The sequence below is a fragment of the Hypanus sabinus genome, chromosome 5 (assembly GCF_030144855.1).
Source record: "Hypanus sabinus isolate sHypSab1 chromosome 5, sHypSab1.hap1, whole genome shotgun sequence".
NCBI classification, from domain to species: Eukaryota; Metazoa; Chordata; class Chondrichthyes; order Myliobatiformes; family Dasyatidae; genus Hypanus; species Hypanus sabinus.
The window spans coordinates 92,603,145-92,630,764 of record NC_082710.1 but is presented as its reverse complement, the minus strand read 5'-3'; the positions used below and the strand labels follow the sequence as shown (position 1 = coordinate 92,630,764).

The 27,620-nt window shown below is 40.8% G+C and overlaps 1 protein-coding gene across 5 annotated transcripts in view; it reads right to left on the bottom strand.

Moving 5' to 3' along the window:
• The window catches only part of thsd7ba (thrombospondin, type I, domain containing 7Ba), a 969,622-nt gene that overhangs the window by 247,157 nt on the left and 694,845 nt on the right, over nt 1-27,620 (bottom strand). For all 5 annotated transcript variants that reach the window (XM_059970235.1, XM_059970236.1, XM_059970238.1 and 2 more), the window contains exons 14-15: nt 26,335-26,589; nt 20,600-20,778 (exon numbers count right to left, since the gene is read on the bottom strand). In XM_059970235.1, the coding sequence (XP_059826218.1) occupies nt 20,600-20,778; nt 26,335-26,589 (434 nt within the window). The remainder of the gene's footprint in view (nt 1-20,599; nt 20,779-26,334; nt 26,590-27,620) is intronic.

Sequence of the window (27,620 nt, the reverse complement as noted above, 5' to 3'; positions counted from 1 at the left end):
GATGAAAGGTTACCAGCCTGAAATGTTAATTCTGTCCTTGCAACAGATGCTGCTTGACCTGTTGAATATTTCCAGCATGACACAAGGGACAGCAATTGCTGAAATCTGGAACTACAAACAATCTGCAGGTTGAAAAGCAGCAAGCTGAGCACCATCTATAGGGGGAAAGGATGTGCTGAACCTTTGTGTTAGGACAGAGAGCAGAGATAAAAAGAGCTATTTTATTGAGGAAATGGAGAGTGTGGGTTAGGGGCCGGAGGTTATTGATGGACTGAGGAGGGCTGTAGGATGATTGACAGATGGACAGAGTGCCCTCAGGGAGCGCAGAGCGGAGTTGGAAGACAGAGGCAGCTGGGTGAGAGCTGGAGGCAAATAAAAGGAAAGCATGGAGAGAGGGGGGTCAGAGAGTGAAGGTAGAGAGAACATGGTGGATGATAAAAAAAGAACATAAAGGCTACCAGTCTGGTATCTGTTAGTAAGAAATCTGATAAAAGGAAACAATAAGGAAAAGGTGAAGAGTTGGTGGGAGAAAACCTGTGAGAGGGGAATTCAATGGGTAAGATGTTTGTTTCTTAAAAACTTGGATGACCTTCCTTACTTCTGAGCTATGTATCTATCCAAGGCAAATATCAAAATGGAATCTTTCACGTCTCTCAGGAAGCCAGCGCTGCCTCTAGCCATCTGACGTATACAGTGTTTGAAGATCGAGTCCTCAACCCCTACGTCTAGCACAATGCTCATGATTTATCAGGTAGAAATTTCCTGTGCTACTGCCCAGAGTTCAGGTGTAATTATTCCCTGTTGCTTGTGTAACAGCCTGGGAAAGGTTTCACTGCTTTCTCTAGTAGCAGTGTTTGTGTAATGGTTAGAGATAATGGGTGCTTTGGAAAGCGAGCCTTCCAATGAAGATGCGTGTGTTTTAGTGTTGTGTACGTGACACTGAGGTGAGCTGGGTCTTTTGTTTGTCGAGAGCTGAAGGGAGAAGATGCCAGAGAGAAGAGATTGTAGGACTCGACCTGGAGCAGGGCCATGATCCGATGAAGCCCGTGGAGATTGAAGGAGGATCGGAGAAGGGGAATCAGTGAGTTCCAACTTGTGTACATTAGACTGTTTCATTAAAATGGGGCCTTTTCTTTTATTTGCTTATTCTTCACTAACCCTTTAGTCAAATTAAGAATTATAAAGCTAAGTCATTTATTTGTGTGTAATGTACTGTCTTATTTTGTGTCACTTACTTGTAACAGGGCAATGAATCATGCAGCATCCACACAAACAGGGGGTTTCAGAGCTTTGCACCTCAATCTCACATGGTTGGCGGGTCCAGAAATTGTATTCCCTAGATGTATGCAGCCGATGGAACCAAAGTGGGGGCTCGTCCAGGACTGATTTTGTTGGATGCTGTGTGATTGCCATGTGCGTTGATCCAGTGGGTTGTCTGTTTAAGTCTGTGTGGTAAAGTGATTATGGTATGCGGCTTTGGCTGCTGCTGGATTGAGCCATGGTACAAATCCATGGGGTTACTAGTAATGTATGTGTGTGTGTGTTGAGTGGAGTAGACATTCATACCCCTGATTAATTGTTATTTCAAATTTTAAGTACCGTTAAAGCTGTAGGAAAACTAATAATTGTGGGGCAGAGGTCTGATAAAATGGTGGACACTGACATTGTTTTAGTTCCGACTAGTGCTGATGGAACTGCCTGGTACTATTAGGGCACCAGGAGAGGGGGGACCGTGGACTGTCCATACTTTCCGGGAGGAGGAGAGTGCAAGGGAGTGGGCTGAATCGCAAGTTGAAGCTCCCATAGCGTAGGGCGGAGACTTCAAAGACTGAGTGCTCTCGTTTCTGCGGAGCAAGGGGAAGGAGTGGTATGATTTGGAATCTAGTGAGTCTCCCGGCGCGGAGTGAGAATTCTGAGTTGGCAGCGGCTCTTACCTCCCTGGCAAATATGCCGAGGTTCAAAGAGCCAGTTATCATAGGCTCCACCTGTTCTCAGGAACAAAGCGCACCCCTAAAGGGGAAGAGGATTTTAACACTTGGGAGGAGTAGACCTCTCTGTTGTTAGATGAGTGGCATTTCACTGTTGACATAAGATGACAGCGATTGGTTGAAAGTCTGAGTGGGCGGGCTGTTGACGTAGTGAGAGCCGTAAAGACAGAGAACACCCTTGCCACTTCTGTGGCCTCCAAGCAAGCACTAGAGAAGGTGTTTGGTGTGACCAGAAGCCCAGTGGAGCTCATGACCAGATTTCAGAACATGCGTCGGGAGAAGGGGGAGAAGTTTTCTGCCTGCGTTTTTCAGCTGGAGAAGCAGCTAAAGAGTGGAGGGGCCATTCAGACGGCAGAGGTGAACCAGTTAAGAATGGATCAAATAGCAAAAGGTGTCCAGTCCCAGAACCTGATCACTTGGGTTCTCCAGCTGTTTCGTAAGACACGCTCCTCTCCCTCGTTTGTTGAGCTGATCAGAGAAGTAAGAGAGGAGGAGAATGCGTCAGAGGCACACGTGGCTCAGCCAGCAGGGTACAGTCTTTGACAGTGGTCCCCCCCATTGAAGTGACCACGGATTGCCCACCCCAGGGAGTGGTAGAGGAGGTCGAGACAGAGTTGAGATCTGAGATGTCCTGGTTGTTATTAGCGGGCTTTCCCCACCTCACTCCCCTGTATGATGGAGCTGATAGGGAGGCAGACCCGTTAAGGGGACAGACTATGCAGAGGGCTGCCCGCAACCCGGATCCTGCAGCAAGGGGAGTGGCCAGTATTGTCTGTTATAACAGTGTTGAAGAGGGACACTTCAGATGGGAATGTGAATGATGGGAAGCCCCTCGGAGAGTGAGCTCCCAGGTATCCAAGCAGAGAGAGATGTTGGGAAAACTTAAGATGCCCAGTGATGAGACAGTCTGGAGTCTTGGGGAGACACATTCCCAGCAATATATCAAGGGATACTCTGAAGCAGAAAACCCTATTCCTGAAGGCTCAGTGGGGCCGAGCTCCAGTGTATCACTACGGATAGAGGGTATTTATGCTAGAGCCATACTTGACACAGGGTCGCAGGTCACTCTGCTGTACGATTCGTTTTACAACCGGTGTTTGATGCAGTTACCAGTGATGCCACTCAGTGCAGTAGAGATCTGGGGTGTTCGTGCAGGTGATTATCTGTATGATGGTTGTCTGTCAGTGAAGCTGGAGTTTTTGGAGGCTGATGTAGGAATGGTTGAGGCCCTTGATATATTAGTGTTAGTTTGTCTGGACCCCATTGAGAAGAGCAACGTTTCAGTTCTTGTGGGGACCAACACTCCTATTGTGAGGAGGCTTCTGGAGCCTGCAAGGAGAAAGCTGGAGAGAATTTCCTGAGAACATTATCCATTCACCCGGTGTTTCAAGCTGCTTTTGAGGAAATGCATGGCTACATTAGGCAGGTTAATGAGTTTAGATGAGGGAGTGTGTGGCTCACCCAGTCCCTGACGCATCTCTTCCTAGTGACAGTAACGTCTAGTGTCCCTGTGCGACAAGCCGGGGAGAAGCTATCTACAAAAGGGGGAAAGTTGAATGTGGAGTTGTTCAGCTCTGGGGACTCACCAGTACCTACGAGTCAGTGGAGAAGACGTTGAAACTGGAAGGTGTCTTTTCTACCGACGAGTTTGAGGTGGGTTGTTCTAAGAGCACTCGTCACACTATCCGGGTGATTGAGGACACTCTGTTCATAGAAAGATCATGGCAACTGGCCCCTGCAGAGGTGAAAGACGTTTGGCAGCATTTGTGTAAGTTGACAGGAAGCTGGAAGCCCTTATGCATCCCCAACAGTAGTAGCCAGGAAGAAGAATGGGAAGGTACGATAATGTGTGGACTATAGGATTCTGAATAGGCGTACCATTCGGCTATACAGTCCCAAGGATCGAAGACGCGCTGGCCTGTCTGGATGATGTGAAGTGGTCCAGTGTGCTGGACTTGAGGAGTAGATACTACCAGATCCCCAAGAGTGAGGCTGACAAAGAGAAGACGGCATGTACAGTATATGTCTGCTGGGTTGCTTCCAGTTTGAAAGGACATATCAGGAGCCCCGTGACTCTTCAGCGTCATGGAGAAAATGGTGGGGGATATGAGGGTGCTTGAGGTATTGGTGTAACCGGATGGCCTCAGAGCATTTGGGCCCACCTTGGAGGAACGTGATGCGAGGCTGCTGAAGGTGCTGGGTCACCTGAAAGCTGAAGGGTTGAAACTTCCTGGACAAGAGCCAGTTCTACAAGACACTTGTCCGCTATATTGGGCACATAGTCTCCTAGAATGGAGTAGTTACAGATCCATATAAGACAGAGGCAGTGGCCACATGGCCAAGGCCCCAGACTGTGAGCACTTTGCACTCATTCCTTGGAGTACTATCGGAGGTTCGTGAAGGGCTAAGTGAAACCCTTTAATTCAGCTTCTGTTTGATACCCTCCCTTGGGGCAGAAAGGGAGGAGGACGAAAGGAGAGGAGGGTAAAGAGTATCTTAGCCATTCAGATCCTTATGTAGCAAGGTGGGATTTGAAATGTGAAGAGGCCTTTCAGTCACTGAAGGAGATGCTGAGCCAGGTGCCTTGTGCTGACTTTTGCAGACCCCGATTGCCATATGTACAGCATATGGATGCCAGCAGAGAGGGCTTAGGGGTGTCCTGTATCAGAATCAGGGCACCAGGTTGAAACCTGTTGTGTTTGTCAGCCGGAGTCTGTCACCCTCTGAGAAAAACTATCCCACACACAAGTTGGAGTTCCTGTCATTGACGTGGGCTGTGGTGGATAAGTTGTGTGACTACCTCTGTGGTTCCAAGTTCAAGGTGAGAATGAACAACAATCCCCTAACTTTTATCTTGACCTCGGTGGAACTGGATGTCACAGGCCATCAGTAGTTGGTGGCGTAGTCTGCCTATGATTTTAGTGTGTAGTACTGGCTGGGAAGCCGGAACATTGATGCTGATGCTTTGTTCCAACATGCACTTGAAGGGCTGGACTGGGATGAAGAGTGGAAGAGCATTCCTGACCCAGGAGGGAAAGCCATGTGCCAGTTTTCCACCATGGTGAAGGCAGGGTCAAGTGGAAGATCAATTAAGAGCTTCTGATGATGGCATTCCACGTTTCCTGCAACCTGACTGCTCTGAAGACAAACCAGTTACTGGAATTGAGCTGTGGGGAAGTGGCAGCTGCTCAGCGAGATAACCCGGGCATCAGTAGCATTTGGTCAGTGGTCGAAAAGGGAAACGTGCGGAGAAGACAGAACATGCTGCGGTGCCTTCGTTACTGGGAGAATGGCCCTGATTGGAATTGAGGAACCAGATCCTATTCCAGGTCACGTTACCTCCAGACCGGCCTCGGTGTTCCCAGCTGGTTCTGCCTGTGAAGTCTCGGAGGATTATGTTGAAATCACTTCATGATGATTCTGGACATTTGGGGATTGTAAAGACCTACGGATTGCTCAGAGGTCAGATCCACTGTCCCCGAATGAAGCCCTAGGTCGAAGAGTACTGCAAGTCATGCGTTTGATGCACAGGGAGGAAGATGCTACTATGAGGGCCGCACTGTTGTCCCACTTGAAGGGATTGCAGGGCCCCTTGACCTGGTGTGTATGGATTTCCTGTTAATAGAGCCAAATGCCAGCAACATGATGAATCTCTTAGTCATTACTGATCACTCCACCAGATACGCGCAAGCTTTCCCTACCAAGGATCAGAGAAAGTCTACGGTGGCCAATGTGTTATGGGAGAAGTATTTCATGTATTATGGCCTCCACAGGCAGATACATAGTGATCAGGGGTGGATTTCAAGAGTAGGCTCATACATGAATTACTGAAGATGCTTGGAGTTGAGAAGTCAAGGACTGCACATTATCATCTGCAGGATGATCCCCTGCCTGAGAGGTTTAATCGGACTTTGTTGGAAATGCTCAGAACCTTGGAAATCAGTAAGAAGAACAAGTGGAGTCAGCATATTGGACATCTGGTCCACTGCTACAACCGTACATGAAATGAAACTACCAGATTCTCACCAAATTATCTGATGTTTGGGCACTAGTTGAAGTTGCCCATTGACTTTTGTTTTGGGACTGGTGAGGAAGGCCTACCACCGAAGACTAATCTGAAGTATCTGTCTGAATGTTTATAAATTAGTAGAGGTCACGGCTGCCAAGCAGATTCAAGGAAATAAGAGGAGGTATGATCAGAGGATCAGAGGAGATGAAGGGAAAAGATGCCAGAGATACGAGGTCATAGAACACGTCCCAGAGCAGGGCCATGATCCGACAAAGCCCAGGGAGATTGAGGGGGAAACAGTGAGCTCCGACTTGTGCACATTAGACTGTTTGATTAATATGGGTCCTTTTCATTTTTTGCTTTTTCTTTACTAACCCTTTAGTCAAATTAAGAATTATAAAGCTAAATTATTTAATGGTATGCGGTGTACTGTCTGTAATTTTGTGGCACTTATTTGTAACAGTGAGATGAATCATGCAGGAACCACACAAACAGGGAGTCTTGGAGCTTTGCATCTCAACCTCACACATTGGCCGGGCCGGGGGTTGCCAACAGAACCAAAGTGTTTCACCTGTATGAGTATTACCTCTCTTCAGTCTCCTGAAACATTTACTATAATCTGAGCAGTAAGTCATGAACACAAGAGATTCAGCAGATGCTGGCCCAATGAGGAGCAACACTTCAGATTCCATCTGAGTAGCCCCCAGCTTGAAGGCAAGAACATTGATTTCTCTAACTTTGTTAATTTTTCCACACTCCCCTCCCCCCTTTCTTCCATTCCCTGCTCTGGCTCCCCTCACCTCCCTCTGGTGCCCCTCCTCCTTTCCTTTCTGCCATGATCTACTCTCCTCTCCTATCAGATTCCTCTTCGGCCCTTTACCTTTTCCTCCTATCACCTCCCAGCTTCTCACCTCCCCCACCCACCTGGCTTCACCTATTACCTTCTAGCTTGTACTCCTTCCCCTCTCCACATCTTTCTGTTCTGGCTTCATCCCACTTCCTTTCCAGTCCTGATGAAGTGCCCTGGTCTGAAAAGTCAGTTGTTTATTCCTTGTCATAGATGCTGCCTGACTTGCTGAGTTCCCCTGGTCTTTTGTTTGTGTGTCTCTATAAACGAAGTAACACACACTTAGAGATTTAGACAATCTTCATTTAGAGAGTTTTTTAACCTTCTGTTTGACACACTTTTGCTATCATCCCCAACAGAGCAAGGATAGAACACCCCTTGCTCTCACTCCACCAGCTGCCATGTTAAACTTTCCAAAATGAAATCACTCCTCACCCTCCCTCAGGCCCACACCACCTTTAGAACATGCACGCCTTTCTTCAAAAACACTTTTCCAACTCTGATGAAGGATCATTAGTCTGGATTGTTAATTGTATTTCTCTCTCCACAGATGCACCCTGGCTAAGTTTCCTCAGCATTTTCTGCTTTGATAACAAATAAGAGACACGTGGCTCAATTCCAGTGGTGATCTCCCAAAATCAGGAGAGTCTGAAGTACTCCTTCGGAATACCAATGGTCTGGCTTAGTAGAGTCTTAGTGACACTTTGAGTATTTCCTATTGAAGTTGACAGCATTCTCTGAAGGCATACAGCTGATGACATGTGTGCAGCTGATAACAACTTATACCAGGGGAAATCAGGTCACTATATAAAAGTTGATAGCTCTGTCACAGTGCTGAGCTGTGCTCTTATAGTAGGTTGTGTATTAGTGACTGATGGAATGGTTAGTGTTATACTTAACTGTTGTAAAGTACTGAAGATTCCAGAGTCATGCTGGTGGAGGGCTGTTGTTTCTCTCACCAACTGTTGGCGATAGGCTCCAGTTGGTGACATGATGTGATCAACCTCAAAAATTAACTAAAGAGTTAAAAGACTTAAGATGGCACAGGGGCACATCAGCAACTCTCTGCGGCTACATGAATTGTTTCAGTTTTCCTCTTAAATGTACTCCTTTTGAATTACTTCGGCTACAAATCTGCAGCATGTAAGTTTCAGAGTATGAAATTGCATCAATGATGTTCAGATCTCAGGTTCGACAATTAAATGCAGAAGAAAAGTCATGAACTACGTGAAGCTGTTAAGTATAACGCCTTTAAGGGTCAACGTCATGGCCAAAAACATGGCAGGAGAGGCAGAATTCAAATCAGGCTGAAATGCAGAGAAACCTAGCATCTTGGTGAATGCGCAGTCACTGGAAAATAAGACTGATGATCTCAGAGCAAGCCTGCAGTATCAGAGGCAAATCTCAACTGTTTATTGCACTGAAACATGGTTAAATGTGGATACACTGGATGCAGTGATATGCCCGGTTCATAAAGTTTTACAACTTTCAGAAAAGATCGAACCACAAACTCTGGTAAAGAAAATGGTGGCAGTGTGTGCTTTTTAGTCAAATCTTGTTGGTGCACAGACGTTGGGGTTATGTCGACTTCTTGTTCCCCTGACTTAAAACAACTAATGATTGAAGGTAGATTATTCTATTTGCTTCCAGATTTCTCATCCCTGATCTTGACCACAACTTACATACCACCAGCGTCCAATTATAAGCAAGCACTTGCAAAACCGCACAATGTTGCCTGTAAGCAAGAAACAGCTCATCCCAGCACATTTCAAATTATAGTCAGCGAATTTAATGAGGCTTGTTTAAAGAAAACCCTGTCCAATTAATACCAGCACATAACCTAACACCATATATAAGTTTGCTGATGACGCCTTTGTGGACTGTATTAAAGGTGGTGATGTATCAGCCTACAGGAGGGAGATTGAAAACTTGGCTGAGTAGTGTAATAACAACAACAACCTCTCACTCAATGTCAATAAGACTAAGGAACTGATTATAGACTTTGGGAGAGGGAAACCAGTGGGAAGTGTGCTGACTGGCTGCATTACGGCCTGGAATGGCAATGCCTTTGACCAGAAAATCCTACAAAAGGTAGTGGATTCAGCCCAGTGGATCAAGGGTAAAACCCTGAAAACTATTGAGCATACCTACACGAAACACTGTTGTAGAAAAGCAGTATCCATCATCAAAGATCCTCACCACTCAGGCCGTGCTCTTTTCTCACTGCTGGCATCAGACAGAAGGTACAAGAGCCTCAGGACTTGCACCACCAGGTTCAACAACAGTCAATACCCATCAACCATCAGGCTCTTAAACCAAAAGGGAAAACTGTACTCACCTAAGGACTCTTTTATCTTGTTATTTCATGCTCATTATTTATTGCTATTTATCTATATCTGCATTTGCACAGTTTGTTGTCCATTAATACCGTGTACAGTTACCATTCTATAGATTTGCTAAGTATGCCCGCAGAAAAGGAATCTCAGGGTTGTATGTGGTGGACATGTCTGTAATGTCATATAAATATTACTTTGGACTGTTGATGTGCAGATCTTAACGTAGACCAGTACAGCACAAGAACTGGCCCTTTGGCCCACAATGTTGTGCTGAACTAATTAAATTAGTTAATTTATGTCTAACATGGCTAACAAAATCTCTTCTGCCTACACAGTATTCATGTCTGTCCACTTTCTTCATTCACGTGCCTACCTAAAGATCTCTTAAAATGTCTCCGATGCTTCTGCCTCTATAACCACCCTCAGCATTGAGTTCCAGACATGCAATGTTCTGTGCGAATATCTTGTTCCTCACATCTCCTTTGAAATGATCCCCTCTCACCTTACATGCATGCCCTCTGGTTTTAGAGATTTCAACTTTGGGAAAAAGATATCGTCTGTCTACTGTATCTATTCCTTTCATAATTTTTATAGATCTCCATCAGATCTTCCAAGTTCAAATTCAAGTTTATTGTAACCCGTCTGTACGTAACAACATTCCTCTGGATCATGGTGCATCCTCACAACATATATCACACACAACACGTAAACTAACATATGATACCATAAATAAGTGAAAATACAACTCAAAATACATGTAGTAAAGCACAGGCAAACAGTGAACAGCTCACTGTCCCAGTGACCAACCCTTGCTGGTGGCAGGGTAGTTGTTAGTCTCACAACCTGAGGGAAGAAGCTGTTACTTAGTCTGGCAGTCCTAGTCCTGATGCTCCTGTACCCCCTTCCTGATGATACTGGGTCAAATAGATTGTAGGATGGACAGTAACTATCCTCAACAATGCTTTGGGCCACTTGTCTGCAACGCTCCCAAAAAATGTCACAAGTAGGGGTGAGGGAAGCACCGACAATCTCCTTTACAATATCCTTTGTAGAGTCTTGAAGTCCGATACTTTGCAGCCTCTGTACCACAAAATGACGGGGCCAGACAGGACAGTCTCGATAGTGCTCCTGTAGAAAGTTGTTAGAATGGGGGCAGGGAGAATTGCTTACCTCAGTCTCCTCAGAAAGTGTAAACACTGCTGTGACTCCTTGACTTGAGAGGAGGAGTTGGGGTTCTAGATTAGATTGTCTGAGATCCCCTCAGCCTCCGCTGATCCAGAATAAATAACCTAAGTTTGTCCAATCTCTTGTTATAGCTCAAACCCTCTTTTCTAGGCAAAATCCTGGTAGGCCTCTTCTGGAACCTTTCCAAAGCGTCAACATCCTTCCTATGATGAGGTAACCAGAACTATACACAATACTCCAGATTGAGCTTAATTAGAGTTTTATAAAGCTGCAACTTGACTTCCTGACTTTTGAGCTTAATGGCTTGACTAACAAAAGCAAGCATTCCATAAGCCTTCTTAACCACCCTATCAACCTGTGTAGCCACTTACAAGGAACTATGAACTTGGACACCCAATGTCCATATGCTCATCAATACCATTAAGGATCTGCTTTTAACTGTGTACTGTCTCATTAAATTTGACCTACAAGGTGCAACTCTTCACATTTGGCCAGATTAACTCCATGAGCCATTTCTCCATATAAATCTGCAACTGATCTATATCCCATTGCTGGTATTTAACGCTATCCACAACATCAATCTTTGTATCATCTGCAAATTTATTAACACACCCATCTACATTTTCATCCAGATCATTTATATATTTCAGAAACAGCAGAGATCTCTGTACAGGTCTCTTAGGAATGTTGTTATTCACAGACCTCTGGCTAAAGCAAGTCGCTTCAACCATTATCTTCTATGAGCAAACCAGTTCTGAATCCAAGCACCATGGATCCCATGCATCTTAATCTTTTGGATGAGCCTCCCATGAGGGATCTTGTCAAACATCTTACTAAGATCAATGTAGATAACATCAGCAGCTCCACCTTCATCTATCACCCTCATCACCTCATCAAAAAGCTCAATTAAGTTAGTACTGGCTGTCCCCTGTTAGACCATGCTCATGGATCCTATCCTGAAGAATTCTCTCCAGTAACTTCCCTGCCACTGACATGAGCTGCACTGGTCTATAGACTCCAGGATTATTGCTGATTACCTTCTTGAACAATGGAACAAAATTAATCACCTGTCCTGAAGGGCCTTAGCTGTGGCCAGAGAAGGCATGTTGGTTAAGGCCTCCCAGTAACCTCTTCTCTTGACTTTCTCAACAACCTGTGTTATATCCCATCAGGCCCTAGGGACATCCACCTTAATGCTCTTTTACGGACCCAACACCACCTCTTCCTTTATCTCAAAATACCCTAGCATATCAATATGCTCAGCACTGATCTCCCTATCTTTTGCATCCTTCTCCTTGGAATATATCGATGTAAAGTACTCATTAAGGATTTCACCCACAGTCTCCACATCAAAGCAAATGTCCCCCCCCCCACCCCATGTACATTCTGAATGCCTTGGGATTATCTTTAATCTATCTTGCCAAGGGCTTTTCATGGTCTACCTTGACTTTCCTAATTCCCTTCTTGAGTTCTCTTCTGGCTTCTTTATAATCCTCAAGGGCTCTGTTTGAATCTAGCTTTCTAAGCTTTACACACTTCTGCTTTTTCTTCTTGACTAAATTCATCACCTCCCTCGTTTGCTTATCTTGCCATCCTTGTCCTTTCTTCTGAATGGAAGATACTTCTCCTGCACTTTGTCTAGTTGGACTTTAAACACCCTCCACATGTCAAATGCTCAGATATGGACTTGCCCAAAAATAGCTGTTCCCAATTAACTCTCCCTAGTTCCTGCCCAATGCTCTTCTATTTTGCCCTGCTCCAATTTCATACTCTCGCTCAAGATCCACATCTATAGCTACCTTAAAATTTAAGGAGTTGTGGTCACTGTTCCCGAACTGTTAACCCACTGAAATGTCAGTGAACTGGTTAGACTCGTTATCCAACATGAACTTCAGTACAGTCTCTCCTATTGGTTTAAGAAACCTGCTTGGGTGTACCTAACAAATTCTGCCTTATCTAAACCTCTTGCACGCGGGAAATCCCAGTTTATACAGTATTAGCGAAGTTGAAATCTTCTAAAATAACAACCCTATTGTTTTTACACCTTCCCTTAATCTGCCTGAATATCTGTTCATCAATGTCCTGGTGGCTATGGTGGTTAATAAGTTGTCCACCCTTGGACAACATCGGTGATGTGGAGAGGGGAGACTTGTAGCTTGGGCAACTGTCGGTCTTCCATAAAAAAAACCCCTTCCCAGGCTTGCGCCCTGGAACTTTCCAAGGCATAAATCCATGGCTTATTGAGACTAACGGAAGCCTACACACACATGATGGAGTCTCTAGTGCTATCCCATCAGAGTGATTACACCCTTCTTATTTTTGAGCTCAAACCATATAGAGTCGATGAACAAGCCCTCCATTATATCCCCTCTGAATGTAGCTGTGAATTGTCCCTGAATAGCAGTGCAGCTACCCTGACCTGTTTTACCTACCTCTCAATCTTTTATAAAACATGAAAGCACTGGGACATTAAGCACCTATTCCTATCCCTCTCTCAGCAAAGTTTCTGTAATGGCCACAACATCATAGTTCCATGTATTGATCTATGCTCTAAGTTAATCACCTTTACCCATAAGACATAGGAGCAAAATTAGGCCATCTAGCCCATTGAGTCTGCTCCACCATTCAATCATGACTGATCCTTTTTTTCTATCTCCTCCTCACCCCAGTTCCCAGCCTTCTCCCCATAACCTTTGATGCTATGTCCAATCAAGAACCTATCAATCTCTGCCTTAAATACACCAAACGACCCGGCCTCCAGGGCTGCATGTGGCAACAGATTCCACAATTTCACCACCTTTATACCCATTATACTCCTATTAAAATATACACACGTCAGACTCTGCATCCTATCATATCTATTACTTTGCTCCTGCCTGACTTTACTGGCTCTGACATTTATCTTCCTCTCCATCCCTCCACTTTCAAATGTGGTGCTCTGGTCCCAATCCTGTTTCCAAACTAGTTTAAACCCTCCTGGTAGCACAAACAAACCTCCCAGTGAGGATATTGGTTTCCTTCCAGTTCAGGTGCAACCAGTCCCTCTTGTACAAGTCACCAGTGCCTCAGAAGATGGTCCAAGAACCTGAAACCCTGCTCCCTGCACCACTTCCTCAGCCATGCATTCATCTGTGCTATCATCCTATTCCTGCCCTAACATATAGCACTAGGAGTAATCGAGCAATTCCCACCTTGGAGGTCCTGGTCTTCAGCCTCTTTCCTAACTCCCAATACTTACTTCTCAGGACCTCCTCTCCCATTCTACCTATGTCATTGGTGCCAATGTGCACCATGACTTCTAGCTGCTCATCCTCCCTCTTGAATAAACTACCTCTTTACAGGCTGAGAAACACACACCATTCCATTTTTTTTACTAATTCACACTGGCCTAGCCAGAATTCATTGTTTGAGTAATTGCACATTGGCCTGCAGATTCATTTCAAGGAAAGCAAAGAGCTAACCATAATGCTCTGAGGTCTGGAGTTGTAACTAGCCCTGAATGGATAAAGATAGCAGAGTTTTAAGCTCAAAGCTATTGATATTCAAATGCCTGTCCTCAAATAAAAAATACTGCTTTTTTGATAACAATACTTCAACTATTAGACTACTTTATGAAAATTAAATAGAACTTAGATTTATAGGTTAATTGTACACAATTTTGCCTTGCTCCCAGGACTGCTTCAACAAATATTCGTTTTCCTCATCTAAGCTGTACGGGTAAATCAGAGTCAATTTTATTGTTAAATAACTGAAGATGGGAAGATAGATAGGAACTAGTAATTACACAATAATTATGATCATTGACTGCACTAAGCTAATTTTGATGGTCCACATTTTCAGAAGTAATGTTACTGTTTTCCATGCTAATCATTAGGAAGATCAAGTTTCCACAGAATGACCATGGAAGTTCTGGACTTCAGTTGGTTTCCGGGTTTCACAGATCACAGGCATCTCGGGACTTCCCAGTGATGGCAGATCTTAAATGGATTTGTTTGCACCTAAATGTTTTTAATGACTATTTTCTTAACTTTTTATTAAGAGTATTTACAGATGAGAATGTTTGTTGATTTTGTGACATCTGTGTAAAACTTTCTAATTATTGAGAACCTTGACAATCTGCTATGGGTAGGGGAGGTTAACCAGCTGTCAAACGAATGAACTATTGAAAGATAGACAAACTGGTTCTTCAGCTGAACACATCAACATTGATCAGCAACCACTCACTTACAGTCAACTAGATTAATCCCTTATGTAATCTTTCCATATTTTCATCAATTACCAACAGATTTGACCATTCATTGAGGATAATTTAGAGAAGCCAATTAATCCAACTCACGTCTTTATGATGTTGGAGGAAAATAACTTGGTGACATGGAGAAGGTGCAAACTCCATGCAGACAGAGCCTGGGTTCAGATTTGAACCCGAGTCTCTGGCACCATCAGCCTTATTAGTTGCACCATTGTGCCGCCCATTTGTGTGGATTCAATTTATTCAATTTCTGCCACATGTTGTCAATTAAAATTAAAACATTCCTGCAGAACTACAGATCAGTTTGGATACAGGTTTAATCAAGAATGCTACTGGTTGAAAATTCAGTCCAGTTAAAAGTGGACCTGTGTAGGAGTGTTGGTCAGAGGGGATTTGTTACTGCCCGGGAATTCTGGACCTTTAACATTTTAAATTTAAAACCACTAATCACTACTAAATTGACTGATAAATAGGCCATAGATGCCAATGGTAGAACATTGTGTTCCTGACATGAGAATAATATTTAAAATGCCTATGCTTATATTAGTAGTTATTTCCAATTTTTTTTATCTTACATTCAGACCGAAATCTTTGTAGATACTGTTAAGGTATGTGAACTTAGTGTTTTTCCAGGCTTTTCTTCAAATCAGAGCAAATCTATCTGAAATTTACTGGGCAAGGGGAGAAAAATGGTAAACCAATCCTAGATTATTATTTGTCTACGTTTAGCATTAATATTCTATTTTGTATTTTCTAAGCTCAACTCAATATTGATATCAAGAACGTTTAATGTCATTTCTAATACACAAGCATAAAAGAGAGCAAACTACCAGTTATTCCAGCTCCAATGCAATACAAAAAACACAATCAGATTAAGAACACAATAACAATATGATAAAGTAATAGTGGTTGTGGTGTGGAGGGGTGGGTTAGTGGGTGGAGGTAGTGATCAGCCTTACTGCTTGGGGAAATAACTGTGTTTGAGTCTGGCAGTCCTGGCATAGATGCTGGATTACCTCCTTCTTGATGAGAGTCTCATCTCCAAACTTAATTTTGGTGTATTCCAATTTCTTCCTCCTGCAGTAAAAATGATGGAATACCGTCTGCAGGTACATGGGCAGATGTGATGATAGCAGCAACAAGTCTGACTTCATTTTTGCTGTCCATGTATCATTTACACAACCCTGATTTCTGAAGTTTAAAGTAAATTTATTATCAATGTACATGTATCTCACCATACACAACAATGAGATTCATTTTCTTGCAGGCATTCACAGTAAATAAAAGAAACACAATAGAATCAATTAAAGGCTGCGCCCAAGAGGACAGAGAAATAAGCGATGTGCAAAAGACTGTGCAAATACAAAAAGAAAATGAAAATAATAATACTAAGAACAAAACCAACAACCACCTTTATCAAATAAACCGAGGCATTTTCCAAGACAACTCTTCAAACCCACTGTGGTTTTGCCTAGCTTTAAACCTGCTCTCCAATTTACTGAATCAGATGAAAATTGACTATCAAATCAGAGACAATCAAATGAATTATACCTTGATACACTTTCTAAACATGGATGATTTAAAAAGATATACTTCATCAGTAAACCTAAAGCAATTTATTCAAATTATAGAATATTTCAAAAGACATCAACATGAACTTTGGACTAGATACAATCGATGGATGAATATGAAACATATAAGTATCTGGGATATCAACAAGTAATGAAAATAGATCATAGTGTGATAACGTGAAAGCTTTCAACAGAATTTTATCCAAGGCATAAGAAAATCTGTCAAACAGAGCTCAACAGTATAAATATAACAAAGACAATAAACACCTTTGCTACACCCATATTACTGTATTATTTAGGCATAAAATCTTTTCCAAAAAAGATCTGGAAAATTTACAATAAAAACAAGAATTGAAATGATAAAGTTCAGTAAACATCAATTACACTTATATGAACACTACCTAGGATAGAAGGAGGAAGAGGAATACCAGACATTAAAAATCTGCACCACAGCTAGATAAAACTTTGACAGATATATTTACATCAATGAAAGCAGGATTCAGCACTCCATGCGAGCATATGAAATTCTAATATGAAGAACACACCACTAAACTTGAGTGAGAGCACAACCCAGGACAATGAAGTCATTATCACTATTGAAGAAAAAGTTAACCAATGGAAGAGCATGACCCTCCATGGAAGACATCCCCACAATCTGAGCAGACTGGATTTCGACAAGGAAGCATCAAACACCTGGCTCAGATTAACAGATCTCTTCCTAGAACCAGGGGGATTCCTTGTAGCAATACAGGACTAAGTGGTTAATAAATTACCAACAAATTCAAGACAATAAATGCAGGAAATGCTAAGAAAAGCCAGAAACAATCCAATACATTACAGGATCCTGCTGCAGTTTAACTCAGTTTGATTATTTACACTGGCACAATCAAGTGGCAAACAGCAATTACCAAAATCTTATTTTAAAATATAGACTCATAAAAGCCACCTTATCTTAGAATAAATACAATCTGATCTAGGTTTAGAGTCAGAGTCCTACGAATTATATTACGATAGGTCCATTAGTAGAGATAGACCAATTGATAATAGCCGTCTTGATATGATAAGACATGATAAACAAGTGAGAACAACTTACTTGATAGACATAACCATTCCAGACACACAGGACTTACAGAAACCAATAATGTCAAAAACAGAAATATGCTGAATTAAAAGAGGAAATTGAAAGATGATGGAACATGAACAGAGTATACATTGTCCCGACAGTAATATCCACATCTGGTTATCATCCTAAAATCACTACATAATAGCATTAAGCAATAGCATAATAGCACAACAATATGTATGTAAATTTCCAGAATGACTGACTGTGATTTCATCAGCAAACTTAAATGTGGCATTTGTGCTTAGCTACACAGTCATAAGTGTAAAGTGAGCAGAGCAGGGGGCTATGCACATAGCTTTGTGATGTACCTGTGCAGATAGAGATTGTGGAGGAGATGTTTTTGCTAATCCAAACTGACTGGGGTCTGCAAGTAAGGAAACTGAGGATCAGTTGCACAAGGAGGTATTGAGGCCAAAGTCTTGAAGCTTATTGATTAGTTTTGGGGGGATGATAGTATTGAATCCCAGCTATAATTGATGAACAGCATCATAATGCATATATCTTTGCTGCCCAAATGTTCTAGCACTAAGTGAAGAGTCATTGAAGTGGAATCTGCTGTTGACCTTTTGTGCTGGTAGGCAAATTTACAGCAGATCTAAGTCACTTCTCAGGCAAGAGTTGGTGTGTTTCATCACCAGCCTCTCAAAACAATCCATCACAGTGGATGTAAATGCAACAGGACAATAGTTGTTGTGGCAGATTACCAAGTTCTCCTTAGGCACATGTATAACTGAATCCTGCCTGAAGCAGGTGAGTACCTTAGACAGCCAAATCGAGAGCTTAAAGGAATCAGTGAACACTCCAACTAGTACAGCACAGGTATTTCGGATATTTATCACAAAACCTGTGAGCCTATATATTACACTTAATAAAGCAAAAAAATCAAGCTAATTAATCCTTCATTTTAAATATACACTCTTTGCATGATCACATATTTATCATCCTTCAAGATTGGAGTTATTTTAAGTGACAAGATGCAATAAAAGATTATAAAAAAACACTTGAAAGCCTGAAGCTTAAATTAGCTTCAGATTGCAACTGCAGTTGAAATCAAGTGTTTGATACAAAAGTGTCACTGTATTATACACATTTGAAGAGCTGCATGAAGCTATCACACATGTCTAAGCACAAGTGATAGCTCTTGTTTACCTTCAGGCCATGCTTTCAACAGGTAACTCTTCAATATGCTCTGTATTTCCATCCAGGCTTTTTTGAGCCTCGGATACTGTGAGAACAATGCACCTCAGAATCACAATCAGGTGTAACATCACCGTCACATGTCATGAAATTTGTTAACCCTGCAGTTCCTCCTTCCTGATGGTAGCAATGAGAACAAGACATGTGCTGGGAAATGGGGGTCCTTAATGATGGATGCGGCCTTTGTGAGGCATCACTTGGATCACTTGGAACATGACTTGGATACCACAGAAGTTAGTGCTCATTATGGAGCTGACTAGGTTTACACTCACTGCAGTTTATTTCAATCCTGTGCGGTAACATCCCCCCCCCAACCCCCCCATACCAGATGTCGATGCAGCCAGTTGGAATGCTCTCTTTGGTACATCTGTAGAAATTTGCAAGTGTCCTTGGTGAAATACTAAATCTTCACAAGCTCCTAATGAAATATAGCTGGAGTTGTGCTTGAATAGTACTTAATTCTTGGAGTATTTTAAACAGTGTCCAAGTAGATTGGTTAATATAAATTTTTGTAAATGATTCACAATTAACAGCCTTGTCATATTGCCTAGACTGTCAGCAATACAAATGATACTTTGGGTGCTCAGTAGAAAAATTTGAATCTTAAGTTGTGTTAAGTTTTACAGTATTTTGTTTGCATGGCTTTACTAACACTAGTAGCTTTGCAAAGAATTCTATTTTGCTTTTGCACTGTTAACACAATGTCCTTGATATCCAGGGGAAGTGCACAGAAAGGTACATTTTATTTCTTCTTATGGGATGTATTTCATGTACTAATATGAAAAGGTCAACCATTTTCTTTCTACTACTGCACTTTTCTTCTCTAGCTCTGAGGTAATCACCTCTAATATGTAGTTTTAAATCCTTCATCCTCCTTTATAGTGCACCACCTCTGGAGAATCTGTGATTAACCTATTTCCAAATCTCCCACATGCAATTTCTAGATAACAGACCATCCTGCCAAATAAAGGCAGGAAACTCAAATAAGCAAAAGTAGTTTCAAGTGAACCATGGTTCAGGTCAATATCCTCATACTCACTCAGCCATTCCTTCACAACCCGGTGCTTTTCGCTTACAGAATGCACTTAAATTCTCTTCAACCATCAGCCACATAACCACTGCCAATTTTTATCAGGCCCACTCTAAGCTCTGAGGCCAAATCTTGTCAGTTCAAGTTTGTCACCCTAGCTATTCTCCACAAAAACTCACTTTCGTCGCTCTGCATAATCTGTTCCTCCAGTGATTAATTTTATTCCATTGAGCAAAACTGCTTGCAAAGTGAACTTCAATAAAGATCTACAAGTGATGGAAGAGTGTTCCTTTAGATAATCAATACTCCTTTACCAAAATATAGTTTTTATTGGTGGCTGAATAGTTAGAGGTTGAAATAAGATGTGTGGAATAAAACAATGGAGTTTAAGCACAAGTGACAGATGAATGGGTGTATAATAAAGGAGCACACGCATCATTCTGAATAGCTACACAGTTATAGCATAGCTTTGCAGCAATCAAAATGTAATATGAACAATTAAACTGAAATTGCCAATTTAGAAACTGAAAAAAATTATCAATTTAAACACCATTAAATAAAGTAATCTGAGATTTGTTTATGCATTCACAAGAAGTGGGCATCACCTTTAAACAGGGGTTCCGAGCATTTTTTAATGCCATGGAGCAATACCATTAAGAAAGGGGTCCATGGATCCCACTTTGTGAAATCCTGTCTAAAACCATAACAGATGAGACTTTTAAAATTAACAGCATCAACAAGCAAGGAGACACATTTGAATAAGGGTAGTAGATTTTCTGAAGGACATCACTGAACAAAATGATTTTTTTAAACAATAATCTGGTAGTTCCATAGCTGCATCATTGATTAATAGCATTCTCATTACAGATTTTATTATATAAATCTTAATAACCAAGCCACTGTTCTGAGTAATTATGTCATGCTTCTCTGTCGGTAGTGTCCAGGCTTTGAATGCCAAACCAGTGACTTTCCAACGTCCCACCACACCTGTTAGTTTGATTCATTGGACAATGAACTCTCAGATTATAATAATGCCTCATTGTCGATCACTTGTTACAGCTCACCTGATTCTTCACATCTAGTTTAAGGCACGGACGACCTCCATTATACGCCTTTTCCCGTAACCACTTGGATCTGACCTGTATTCCGCTTCCACAGGATTTGCTGCACGGTGACCAGTTTGACCAATCGCTGAGCTTACAGTCAGATGGACATGGCACACTACACATTTCTTCAACGTATCCTGATTTGAATTATTAAAATAAAAATAAAATGTCATTAGTGATTCAGAACTTTGCCTCAGACTACTGTAAAATTATAAGATAATTCTCCATCTTAGGATGCAATTTGGAAACAATTTTCACCCTCCCCAATGATTTGAGTTATTAAAAAATATAACTGCAATCTGATCAATTCGGGTTTGCTTGTTCCTGAGATGAAAGTATGTAAATAGAACCAGAATGTAACTAACTTACATTTGATGTTCTCTACTATAAATAAGTTATAAAGTTCCTATCTAATCATTCCACGGCTGCAGTATATTCCATCTGTAAAGTGCACAAAGCCTGCTTGCCGAGGTTATTCTGACAGCCGTTCCATTATCAGCAACCTCCATCTCAGGAAGGTTTGGGGAACGAGGCCATAGGTGAAGCACAAGTATTTGCAGGTTCCCTTCCAAGGCACACTCTATCTGGCCTTGGAAATATATTGCCAGTTTTTCATTGTGATGGATCTAAATCCTGGATCATACCATTCAAAGGCTGTATAAGGACATTTTACCAGAAGGACTGCAGCAGTTCAAGAAGAGGTGGATCATTGCCATAGACAGCTGCGGACGCCAAGTCATTGTGTATATTTAAAGCACAAGTTGATAGGTTCTTGAATAGTAAGGGCATCAAAGGTTATGGGAAGAATGCAAGTGAATGGGGTTAAGAGAGGAAATAATCAGCCACGATTGAATAGCAGAGCAGACTCGATGGGCCAAATGGCCTAGTTCTGCTTCTATGCCTTACGGGTCACCACCATCTTTTCAAGGACAATCAGAGATAGGTAACAACTTCTAACTTTGAGAGGGAAACCAACATCCAAAAGGATAATTTTGTTTAACTACCAAGGAGAAAGCAGACATAAAGTTTAAATAAAAAAATGAAAAATCTGCTTAATAAGTATTTTAAATCTGCTTTTATAAGTATTTTATAATATTAAACTTTATTTATTCATTTTATTTGATTCAGTGATGCAGTGCTAAATCGAGTCACAACTCTCCTGCAATCCCAACAACCCTGAGTAACCCTAACCTAATCACAGGACCAATGAACCTACCCAATATGTTTCTGGGCTCTGGGAGGAAACCAGAGTACCTGGGGAAAACCCAGGAATTCCATGGGAAGCATGTACAGAGATCCCATGCAATGGTGCTGGAACTGAACTCCAAACTCCAATGCCACGAGCTTTAATAGCGTCACACTAACCGCTACGTTATCCACAGTAACACAAGGCGTCAACATTTTTTAATCAATATGGGAAAGATGCAGCTGAGGGGTAAATTACGAGGACAGTTTGCTTGGACTACTTTTGTATTGACTCATTTAGGAGATAAGATACAGATCAGCTCAGAGTCCCCGGAGACCAAATAGATTAACCTTGAAGCCATATTCCTAAACTCACAAATAAATTCTAATCCAATTACAATGTCAAAGTCCAAATGCAGCCCATGAGTATTTTCCAGTTAGTCTAATTTCTTCTGGAAATTAAGTTAAATAATTGTCCGACTGCAGTTCCTGGGCATCTTGATCAACTGGTGATCACATAAGATCTCAACTGGGTAAAATGAAATACTTACTTATGATTTGGGAGTGAAAATGTATTGTTTTTCCATGTAGTCTGGATGTAGCAATACCGATAGTACCTTAGTTATTACTCATTCCTACCAATTCTGAAAGATCAGTTAGCCAGAATCTTGAAGTCATAAATTCTCAATAGTGCAAAACTTCACAATGGATACTCGGGATGTTGATATAATTAATAAAAGAAGAAATCTGATAACATTAGCAATCAGAGATGGTGACTGACCCAGGACAAATCTAAGTGAAATTATGATCCCAGGGTATTTCTGCTTTTAGACTATTTAGCACAATATCAGAAGGGCATTCAGCATACCATTTAATAAAAGCTGTGCATAAAGAAATTAACCCCTCTTTCATTATAGTTTTGCAGTTTCCTCTCACAACTATTTATTCCATTTTTTTCTTAAGAGTGGTTTATGACTCATCTACTCCTTGGCAAAACATACTAACAGTCCTTTGGATCAAGGCACTTCATTATTCTCCTAATGGAAATGGAAATTGGTGATCTTTTGTCAATGATTTCCTGCCAGAGTAAGTAGCCTTTTCTTAATTACTCATCTGCTTTAATATGAAAAATCAAGAATACTGTACTGTGCAAGAGTCTGTATATAGCTAGAGTGTCCAAGGTCTTCACACAGTACTGTAGTAATTTTAGGTAGTGCAGTATATTGTTGCCACAAAAAAATTCATGACGTACCTGAGTGACAATAAACCTGATATCCGATTCTGATATGGGTCTCTTTTGTGGAGTGAGAGTGGGAAAGGGGTTGGGAAAAAAGGGAAGGGAGAGGGGTGGGAGCAGAGAGACATTCTGTAGTGATCAATAAATGAATCAAATGACCTGCCCTGGTGTCTCAGGGCTGGGTGTGTTTGCACCAGCACCTCTCCTCACCCCTGGCATTCCTTCTTTGCCACCTGTCCCACTCCTCTCCCAGGGTACACTGTCATCAGCATTCCCAACATTCTTTGCTCCTGCCAGATTTAAAAACTCACTCTCTGCTTGTCGTTGACAATTTGTACTGTGCAAAAGCCTTAAGTGCTCTAGCTACTGTATATAGACTTTTACATAGTACTGCATATCCTGCATTTCTCACAATCATTTTATTAATGTGAGATGATACTGTCATCCAAGTCAATAATTTCATTTCCTTAATATACCAAGATAATTTACGTAGACTATAAATTTAAAATGACAATAAGATTAGACAAACAGACAAAGCCACTATTATTTAATAAGATCATGGCCTCATTTGCACGTTTCTATCTGTGGCAACATTTCAAACTGTTGTCTATCAAGCATTTATCTCACTCTGATATAGTAGCATTCAAAGTTTCTGCATTCACCACTCTGTTGGTAGTTCCAAAGAACCACAACCACTTGACGGATAACATTTTGCCTCAACTCTGTCTTAAATGGTAAACCCCTATTTTAAAAAAAACGATTCTTAGTTTTATACATTCTCACAAAAAGAAACATCTTCTCCACATCCACCATGATATTAAACTTGAAATTATCAACCTATAATGTGTTAAAAATGATTATACTGGAAATGGCAAGTTAGCTTGAAATCTCTTGGATTTCTGCCAAAGAATGATTGACAGACATGATATAGTTATAAGACAGAAATTGGTTATACATCAACTTATTGCTACTATTAACTTTGATAATAATTATAAATTATGCACTGCATAGGGAAAATTGAGTGAATGCTTCTTTCATTGAAAAATTCTATTGGCTGTACCTTAACCTTAGCTATATTTAATTGACCCTTTATTCCTGGGATCACAAGTTCCAAGCTTGACAAAGCCTTGAATAGATCTCATGTAAGTGTTCAAGTCTCTTCTCTTTCCTGTCACTTCCTCCGGCTCTATAATCCTTCATGATCACTAGTTCTGCTCTTTTATCTCACTCTGTACTTCACTATCCTGCTATTAGCAGCTACATTTTAAGCTGGTTAAGTCACAAATGCTAGAATTCCTTTTTTAACTGCTTAACTTATATTCTTCATCTTGATAAAATAACCTGTTTAAATCCCAACTTTTTGACATTTTTTTTCCTGTTTTTGACCATTTCCATTGACTGTATGATTTTGCTGTGAATTATTACCTCATTATGTTTGATGAAGTGTCGTTTGTTGGATGAACTTCATGAATGTACTTTGTTATTGCTGTGATGTACTTTGCTATCACCTGTGAAACTTAATGGAGATTATAAATGATTATCTTTCACTTGTTCTGAATTGTGAAAATTATATTTCCTGACAAGTTCATAGCTTCTAGCAGTATCAATTACTTGCAGATTTAGATGGAATTATAAAATTACTGTCAGAAAACAAAGTAACAGATTACTGAAAAATCAAGTCTTAAACTATGCTCGTCCATCCCGGGGTTAGAGCTGTGGACATTATTTTCAGTAATGTTCATGATAAGGGAATAAAAGCTTCCACTACATTTCTCTCAAAATTAAAATTCATCTGAGCATGCTCTATAGTGCCTAGATCAAGGCTTAAATAAAACATTTTCCAATGAATTAATACATTATAGCACATTTCTAGTTTAAAGTTTCTATTTCTGATTTTATCCATTTCCAATCCATTTTAACTGTTGGAGAGGTATTTGGGGCATGTAATGTATAGTATAAATGTCTAATATCAAGGAACTGTGGCATAACAATTTGGAAATTATTCTAATGTACTTACAAAATTATATATGACAAATAAAGTGAGGCTTTTAATGAGCAGGATCCCCTACGGAACTGGCCTTTGAATACATTTTACTGAGAAAAATTTCAAATGTAACTAATTCAAAAGGGTGCATGTATGCAGCTTTAACTTGTTCATAATTTAAAACAATTTTGCACTGAAATGGAAATTTCAGAGAGCAAAAGGATGTGTTACAAATCAAAAAGATAGAAAATTACAAGTACGCTTAGATGAAAATGGGATTTTCATATGTTAGATGGAAATCTTTGATGTTGACATTGTGGGGGTTCAGTGGTGTTTTACTTTCAGCATACAATTCTCTTCTAAAATAATGACACAGCTGCTTGCTTCTAAAGTACTGTAATTTACAATTTATTATTAAAATCATCGCGAAGAAGAATTGAGAATTTCTTTGAAAGTTGGCTGTTTATAACAGAGTATTTTCATTTGCTCTCATAACCTATACCACTTTGTGTGCTTCCACACAGAGGGCAGCGGTTAGTTTGATGTTACTTCAGCTCAGGGTGTTCAATTCCGGTGCTATCTGTAAAAAGTTTGTAGGCTCTCATTGCGACCGTGTGGGATTCCTCTGGGTGATCCTGTTTCCTCCCACATTGGTTAATTGGTTATTGTAAATTATCTTGTGATTAGGTTAGCATTAAATGGGGGGCTATGGGGCAACACAGCTTGTTGGGCCGAAAGGATCTGTTCCATGCGGTATCTGTAAATAATAACAAATAAAAAATAAACCATCAGCTAGGAGAAAGCATTGTAAAGGCCAGGCTGCCTCTCTAAAAGGGATGCTCCATTTGGCTTCAGAAAGTGCGATTTGTTCCCCTAACTCAAGTGCCACTGAATAATACTTTGTTTTCTGAGAGTAATTACTTAAATCTATCTAAATTGCTATGGTTATTTATGTACTGATTACAAGGGAAATTTGGCTGTGGATAAGTTAAAAGGAAGACAGGGATATGAAATATTAACTTTTCGTGATGAATATATTGATCTTGTTTACACAGTTAAGTCAAAAGACTTTTTAGGGTATTCTTTCCAACCCTTTGAATCTAGATATCACCCCTGCGAACATCTTCACCAATATCCTGGGTAATATAAATTTCAGATCAAATTTGCATGATTGGATTAGATGAAATTTTGGACCTAACCTAAACCCAGTGTTAAAAATATGCACAGAACAAAACTGAATTTGTGGTGTACAAAATTCATTTAACTTTATTCAGAATTTTGACATACCAGAATTGCCACAAAGCCAAGGATTCACCAGCTTCTTCTCTTGATCATAGCAAGCTATAGCCTGATATCGTACACCCTGCCCGCAGACTTTAATATCTCCTTGGACCTTCATGCCAAGTTGTAGTGATGCTTTGTCTTCGAGAAGGATACAATCTGACCAATTCCCCAATGGCTGACTGATATATTTGTCACATGGACAAGGCTTGGTTTCGACGAGTGGGTGCTTCTGGCAAGTCTCTCTTTGCTTGCTTTTTCCTATAGAAACAAAAATAATCTTAAAATTCTTGACTTCTTCCATCTGTCTCTATTGATGCACCAAAATTATCGGTTAAAAGCAGTTGTTTTTGCAGTTGAATGTAAACCACAATGCTTCCAATGAATGCGACTGAATGTCCAACAGCCCAAACGTTCTTGTGATAAGCTTGAGTTTTTGTCCCACACAAATTCCAAATGACAAACAGGTATATTTGTATTTTAACTGTTTTTAATTCCCTTCTGACTGGGAAAAATGGACCTGAACTATACAGCAAAGAACACAAGTGTCCTGTTCAGATTGTTTTGCATGCTGACGGCACAGTGGGTTGATACAAGGTAAACTATGAGACCTACATTTATGGATGACCTGCTGAAAGAGAAGAAATGAAGTGGAATTTGAACACTATTAAGGCTGCTCTCTAAACTTATCACAAACCTGTTACTCATTAAGCCTGATAAATCTTGTTTAATTAAAATCTGGCCTTCAATAAAACTAAACAATCTAATATAAGTAATTCCACAAACAAGAGAAAGTCTGCAGATGCTGGAAATCCAAGCAAAATGCTGGAGGAACTCAGCAAGCCAGGTAGCAACAATGGGAAAAAGTACAGTTGACATTTCCACACGGAAGGTTAGTTAGGAAGGTTCAATCGTTAGGTATTAATATTGAAGTAGTAAAATGGATTCAACAGTGGCTGGATGGGAGATGCCAGAGAGTAGTGGTGAATAACTCTTTGTCAGATTGGAGGCCAATGACTAGTGGTGTGCCTTAGGGATCTGTACTGGGTCCAATGTTGTTTGTCATATACATTAATGATCTGGATGATGGGGTGGTAAATTGGATTAGTTAGTATGCAGATGATACTAAGATAAGTGGTGTTGTGGATGATGAAGTAGGTTTTCAAAGCTTGCAGAGAGATTTAGGTCAGTTAGAAGAGTGGGCTGAACGATGGCAGATGGAGCTTAATGCTGATAAGTGTGAGGTGCTACATTTTGATAGGAATAATCAAAATAGGACATACATGGTATTG